Consider the following 7838-nt stretch of genomic DNA (forward strand, 5'->3'; position numbering starts at 1 on the left):
AAAACTACCCCTATAAGCCCTACACCCCTATATGTTAGAAATGTAAAAATATATATATTTAATTATTTTTCAGGTTTGTTGACTGATGGCTTTACTCTGGCCAAGAAGTTAAAGCCCTACACCCCTATATGTTAGAAATGTAAAAATATATATTTTTAATTATTTTTCAGGTTTGTTGACTGAGGGCTTTATTCTGGCCAAGAAGTTAAAGTGTGCTTACTCAAAAGAATTAGGAAAGTGGACAAGTGGACATGGCAAAAAATGCTACCACCTTTTTTTTTTTTTTTTTTTTTTTACTTATAGAGGTTTAGCACAGCTATAAACAAATAGATTTTTTTAATTTGTTTGCTTGAGAACAAAGTCTGATCAAGAAAAGTTAGGACCTGGCGCTTAGGGACATGGTTTACTGGGTGACATTTGTAGTAGGGGGATGGTTGGACCAGATGATCTTGAAGGTCTTTTCCAACCTTAATGATTCTATGATCACTTCAGTCATACACATCTTTGTAAGAATACCATATACAGCTTACATTAAACTTTAATTGGAAAATGTGGTAGTTGATAAAATTGTCTTCTGAAGCCTTTTCTAAAATACAAGCATCAGTACATCTGCTGATGCCCTAAACAGTCCCCAGGAAGAAAGTTTTTAAATTGTGCAACTGCTATTAGTAACTGAGCACTAAGCACCTCCTAGAACTAGAAGGGGAACCAAACGTTGAAGTTTAGTTCTCTACATACTTACTGAGTGGGAGAAGAGATGTGTGAGTCCTTCATAACCTGCTTTTTTGCTATACAAAAGCTCAGCAAAAGATAAGGAACTAAAATGTGTTCACTTTTAAACTTTACTTGGCTGTTATTTGCGTTAAGTTCATGCTTAAAAAAGCCTGCCGTCAGCAGAGCACAAAGAGTAAAGATTAGAGTTAGCTCATATGAATATAAAAATTACTAAAGTAGTAACAAAATAGCATACACTCTGCTAAAGCAATAAAAATAATGTGGACAAAAATCTCTCTGGGATTATTTCATCTCTGATAACTCCAGTTGCTTTCATGGAATTGCATCAAGGTTTTGAATGTATTTCTGTTAAGTATTTTCCACCTTTCCATCACTTATAGAACTCTCTTGTCTATGTGAATTTTAGAGGGAAGTCTTAAATTTCAGTGAAACGTAGGTACATTTATGACATTCCAGCTCTCCACTTCCATACGACAAAGTTCAAATGAAATTTTAAAAAATACTGCTGTGGTCAACTCCCTCTCAATTAAGAGCGCATCAGTTTAACAGTATTCATCCACCTACTATTCTTTATCAACTCCATTCCCCTCAGAACCTCATTTTTAAGGTCATGTGTTTATATATATGCAAGAAATTAATTTAAAAAATATGAAAGTATTTTTACCTGTGCTGATGAGTTTTGCTTTTTGTTCTCTCCTACACTTATTGTCTTATAGGAAAAAACAATTTGTCAGATCTTTGGGAAAAGGAACACACCTAACCGTTGTTGCTGAGACATTTAGTAAACGTTTGGTACTGTATAAATACAATACTCTCCACAAAACTGTGTTCAAAAAAACATATAACCTGATTGTTGCTTTAAAGTGTTTTTTTAAGAGTGTTTTTATTTCAGTCATGCTATTCACCTTAATCCTCTTCAAATGTGAAAGTATGGCCATTTCAAACCTTCATATACTAACAGTAAATCAAGTCTGAACTTCTAGTCTCTCATTCTGTCTTCTATTTAATTTATTACTAGATGAACTAGTTTTACTTTTTATATCATTTTAAAGAAACAGTAATTTGTATTAAACATAACTAAATGTCAATCTCAATACATTTCTAATTCTGAATGGAAACCCCAACTTAAGTTTTAACATTATTTTCAACTTTACTTTTTTTCTTTGAGTTTGCTGTGGCTTAGACTTTTTTTTTTTCCTTTTCACTGAACTTGTGACAGCTTTAAAGCTGTCTTGAAAGTAGTAGTCACTGCAAAAAGTGGACCAACTTTTTAATTTTCTGTAATTGTTTTAGTTTTACAATTCCTTATTTAGTATATGCTTTACATATTTACACATTTTATATGCTGTGCTGTTACAATGCCCCAGAATTCTAAAAAGGTGTCTAAGAAATAGTACTCTGAATAGTTCAGAAAGAACAGGATTTATGAAAGTAGAGCTATGCGAGAAAAGAGAGAAATAATCTTATAGCAAGGGCAGTTTTAACTCCAATGTTTTTCAGATTTTTTGATTTAGAGGAATTACCTTGTTGCATAAGATTTTGGCTGGGTTATTGCCACTGAATAAAAACATTGGTGTTCTTGACGTATATTCAGGGGAAAGAAGCATTTGAGCTACCTGTACTTAAACTGAAATTGTGCATCTAGTCTAGGAGGTTCCTAAATTTCTTCAGAATGCCTTTCTGTAGTTCTGCTGTTAGACATCCCCAGAACCATCCAGGCTTTAAAAATTAAGGCGATCTTTTTCCATGACATAACTGCTCCCTACTTAGTATTAGTTCTAAGCATGTTGTATTCTCCATAAAACAGAACTTTTCCCTTCTATTCAGACCCTCAATACCTAGTCCAGCATTTCATCTTCATCAGCTGCCAAAAGAAATCTAACATGACACATGACATCCCTAAAAGCCAGACTATTATTCGATAATGTTGTTATGAGTTTAGTTTTTGTGGAAGCAATCAAAATTTCTATTGTCTGTTTTTATTTAAATTCAGATTTAGTTTGGACGTAAAATGTTATTTCCATAGCCCAACTTGGGGCTTAGACAATTGTCTTCATAGTAAACTTGCAATTCTGTGTATATGTGTTTGTCTCCCTCCTTCCCCCAGACATTCAGTTGTCTGAGGAGATGCTGACAAAAGCCATTTGTGGCAAAGTGCACCGTTTCCTCTCTTGGGCACTCTCCCACAAGATAGGAGGCCTCTGCTTAAATCAGAGTAGAGTAGAGATTTGAGCTTTGCTTTGTCAGCTCTCCCTGGGCTCGATGTGAGAGCAACTCTTATTTTTAATGTTTGTCTGAAATGTCTCTCTTTCCCCCTTACTTCTCCTGAGGAACAAGACACGACTTAGGCAACTTATTTCAGAACAGTTTATGGCTTCTGAAGGGAGAGCTGTGCTACTCTCAGTGCAGGCCTTACTACCTAATTCCCTTTCAGTTAATGGGCATAAGTCCAACCCTTGTGCAGCCATCTCCTTTTTGGGTAGCTTCTGTTTTTAGAATTTCACTCTTAGATATCTAACAGCACTGTGCAATGTAACAGAGTCAGCATGCGCAGTTATTTTCTTTAATTTCAGAATTCAACAAATCACCTGAAAGTTAGATGTTACAGTGTTAAATAGTTCAATGTCATTATGAAACAAATTTCAATTTATTTATTTTTAAGAGATTCAAATGAAATCAAGTCATGGCCTGATACTCACCATGACCAGATTGAAGGTATACTAGATGCCTACCATGTGATTTATTTAATTATGTGAGCTAGTGCCCATGAGATTCTTTTAGAGTCCATGGAGAGAAATAAGCATCTCTACAGCAAAATTCATGTCTTTCTAAAGCTAATTCTAAAACAGTGAGTGTATCTTATGCCCTGTACTGACCTGACTTTCCCCACTAAAAATACAGGGAGGTGTGGTAACCAGCTCAGATGGAGATGCCTATATTCTGAAATGTCCTTCCCTATATACTTGCTGTCAGAATATGAAATGTTAAATGTGACATTACAGTGTGAAAAGTTATTTGAAAACTAAAAATGAATGGGGAAGGAATTTAACAGTTCTTTCAAAAAAGCATGTATTTGAAGCCAGAGCATATCTTAACATGTGATTACTTTAGTGAAGCAAGGATTTAGATTTGATTGCCGGATGGGAATATTTTTTCAAGTTTCATTTTTCAAGTTTTCATTTCATAGTTGCCTTCAAAAATTATGACTTAAAAACTACACTCTACCACGTCAAGAAAATAGTGTCTATAGAACTTATGCCTGTTTCTTTACAGTGCTGCCAAAGCTTACAATCGATGATTGTAATTGGTCTTACCACTAAGAGACACTAATGGCTTAATTTCTTGGTGTTCTCTCCATGTCTTCATTTTGATCCTAACAACAGACCATTAAGAGAAGAGTTGCTCCTGTCTGCTAATTTCTCTTAAAAAATATTCACATTTAAGACTCTGAGTGTACATCTATTTGGTTAAGTGAAAGAGGCCCAAACAGGAAATCTGAGCCTTGGATGCTTTACTGTCTACATTACTTTAGAGTTGTTAGTTCATTTCTTGACTCCATTTTGAGGTACTCCAGATAGATCTAAGATAAATATGCTGTAAAGAGGGCTGACTATCAGCACTATGAGATGAGCCAGCCCTTGATATATTTCCTCAAGAGCAGGAGTGGTTCTTTTAGCCATCTTCTTTTCAGCACATAGGTATAGCTGAAGTTTAAGACTACTTCTAGATGTCAGAGGTTGGCACAATTGAGTAATTGTTGCTGATACATCATTTTGACTAATTGTATTACTGTTTCTGGAGTAGCTGAATAACAGGAAGAAGTATCTGGCATATAATAACAAATTACACTGCACAGTGTGAAATGCACCATAAACTGTTCCTGTACTTTAAATCTCTCTCGTTGCCTTCAGAATAAATTGCAACACAAGTGTTGCTTTCTTTCTAGTTCCTTTGGAAGGTCTAAGAAGTCAAAGCCAATTTGATGAGATGAGAACGAGTTACATTAGAGAACTGGTGAAGGCAATTGGTTTGCGCCAGAAAGGCGTTGTGGCCAACTCCCAACGTTTCTATCAACTTACAAAACTGATGGATTCCATGCATGATGTAAGTTTACTTAGTAATTTGTTTTGCTTTTTAGGTCAGAAGGAACTAGAATTTCTTAAAAGTAATTTTATGGAAAGTAGCTAGTTAAGAATTCCAAACTGAAAATGTTGTAAGTATAGTTTTCCTTTAATGTGTGAACAGTTAATTATATATTTAATAATCAATATGTGTTGTATGTATATTGTATTATATACAAGGTTCAAGTGTTTGAGAAAAAGGCTTTTGAATGCTACCACTTTGCTACATTATTTCTGTAACTAGTATACTTAAGATCATTGATAGGGGTCTGTTTGTGTGTAAGTTTTCATGAAAATATTTACAAAATGCAAAGAATAGGCAATTCAAATTTCAAAGTCAGACTAATAAGAATTAGTGAAAGACAGCTAAGATTGATTTTGCAACCTTAATTCAACTACTTTTACATGTGTATTTTATGTTGTATTTTATTATCTATCTATATGCTGGAATTGACTTATCTTGGAGAGCTCTAAGTGGTATCATAGAGATTCACAAGTGTTTTAAAAGATGCATCTGAATCCTTTCCACATCCTTGAGAATCCAGCATGTATCTTATGGGCTCAAAATCCATTAAAACTGGGGAATGACACTCTCTATAAACCTTTACCCATTTGAATATTGTTTTTTAATGTTTTGTGTATCTCTGCAAGAGAGGCAAGAAACAGAGGTACATGGCCATACTCCCACAATCTCAGCAAGGACTGTGTGAGTGGCGCTAAAATACTTTAGGAAAAGTGCTTTTGAGTTCAGCGCTGGCTGTGAGGAACTCACAAGGAGTTTAGGGAAGGATGAGGTCTTTGCTTGTTTGTATTCTTCTGCACTTAGCAAATATGTGTTTTATTTTACTTTTTTGTAAATAAATTCATTTTTTCATCCAAAAGCTTCCATTGTCACTAATTCCTCCTTCTGATGGGGGGAAACAAAAGTGAAGATCCCATTTAGAGAAGTCAAGAGAGGTAACAATATTGATAACAATGTGGTTAACCAGGTAGTCTAGAATCTTTTGATCCACTTCTCAAACTTGTCCATGAACTTTTACTGTCCATAGAAATCACATTCACTCTTAAACTAGTATATTTTCTCAGATACCAGATCAAGGTGAATGAGACAACTAGGAAAAGCATCCTTACATGTCAAATTAGACAATAGAATATTCTGAAGGGAGGATATGAAGCCTAACTTTAAGTTTTACCTTTATTCAGACTCCAGTTGTCATTTGGGACTGTCTTTGCTAAACTCTTCCCTGGAGTTTAGTCAGCCAGCTTTTACTTTCAAAAACAACTCCTGGACAGTATGGTACTTATGCTAGCCAGGTGCTCAGGGAATCTGTCATCTAACAAATGGATCTGTCTTGTTTGGGATAAAAGGGCTACCTTACTCTGAGTAAGAATTCTCAGTTTTGAATTTCAGCATCTAGAGAAAAACTCTTTGAGTACTAGGCTGTAGAGTCAATCTCTTAATTTCAAATACTTAAGCAAAGTAAAGTATCCTCAATGGAAGCAAGTAAGTGAGACATGCAAAATATCCAGCAGTTAGTTGGTTGGGGTAGTGTTTGCTCCGTAGATTATCTTAGTGCAAGTCCCTCTTCCAAAAAAGACAAAGAGACGGGAGATACAAGATAGGCCATCTCACTGGAGAGGCTGCTTGTTGTTAAAGCCTAGGATAACAGAAATAGTAGGATATTTGACAACATAAATGTCACAGGTCTTAAAGAAAAACTGCTATGAAATTGGAACTTCCCAGAGAAGATAGAAGGGGTGAAAAAGTACATATATTTAACAGTTGCTTTCAAGGGACAGGGGCCTATTAAGTCTAATGTTAGCACACTTAGGTATGACCATAGTCAGAGCCATGGAGAACCTCACAAGGAAGTGGTAAATGCTGTCTTCAGAGCAATGTTTGAATAGCATATAGTAAGCAAGGTGTTGAGACATATGTTGAAAGTGAGGATAAAATGAAAGATTGAATGCTTTTTAGTACCTACCATTGATCATGCTGCATGTCATGAGTGAGGATGATTCCACCTTCTAAAGCCAGTGAGTCACTCTTTTTATAGGACATGCCATTTAGCTATATTTATGATTTTTACCTTGGGATGATATTTTAATAGGGAATGACAAATTATCTTCATTACTGATTCAAGGATTGACAGAGGATGGTATATAATGATGTCAGCAGATAGATGTATGAGCTAAGTGATTGACAGCATGTTTATCTGGCTGCATTACTGTTAGCCTTGTTTATCATGTTTGTGTTTTATTACATCCAGCTAGTGAAACAGCTCCATCTCTTCTGTCTGAACACATTTCTCCAGTCCCGTGCACTGAGTGTTGAATTCCCCGAGATGATGTCAGAGGTGATTGCTGCCCAGCTACCCAAGATTCTAGCAGGGATGGTGAAACCTCTTCTCTTTCACAAAAAGTGAAACGTCTTTTCTCTTATCATAGAGATGATTTCTGGGTCATTTTTTGTTTGTTTATTTTGATCAAGATTTTGCAATGTCAGGACTTCGGTGTATTTGTCATACCATGCCTACTGCTTTATACTTGTACCATACACAAGCCATTTAAGCTTGATGTACATATTGTGAGTTCCTGATTCCATAACTGCACAAATCACAACCGTCATAAGAAATGTTTTGTAAACTTGGGTAGATTGCTCTTTAGATATGCATAAGAATGACAATGAATAGAGTTTTCAGATTTCTAACAACAGTTATCTTATACATTTTTCTTACATATTACACACTTTCAAATTTCTGATATGACATGGTGTAAACTTCTTACTTCAATACATTGTGTGCATGGGTACATGTGGGCATGTGCGTAATCCTAAAGATTTTAAAGGAATTAAAATGTTTATTACCTTCATTTTCTCACAGATATTTCACTTTTTATTTACTAATCCACCTCACAGAAATATCCTTTCAAAGTTGGCTGTCCAAGATTAAGTAGACATCACTGCAGTACATTCATGAGTAA

At 35.2% G+C, this 7838-nt stretch overlaps 1 protein-coding gene across 1 annotated transcript in view; it reads left to right on the forward strand.

Annotated features, from left to right (window-relative positions):
- Positions 1 to 7282, forward strand: part of PGR (progesterone receptor) — a 39147-nt gene extending 31865 nt beyond the window's left edge. Inside the window, 2 exon segments of the mRNA XM_035542486.1 lie at positions 4682 to 4839; positions 7127 to 7282. Of these exon segments, the coding sequence (XP_035398379.1) occupies positions 4682 to 4839; positions 7127 to 7282 (314 nt within the window).
- Positions 7283 to 7838: the final 556 nt, after the last annotated feature.

Source organism: Cygnus atratus, chromosome 1 (assembly GCF_013377495.2).
Source record: "Cygnus atratus isolate AKBS03 ecotype Queensland, Australia chromosome 1, CAtr_DNAZoo_HiC_assembly, whole genome shotgun sequence".
NCBI lineage: Eukaryota > Metazoa > Chordata > Aves > Anseriformes > Anatidae > Cygnus > Cygnus atratus.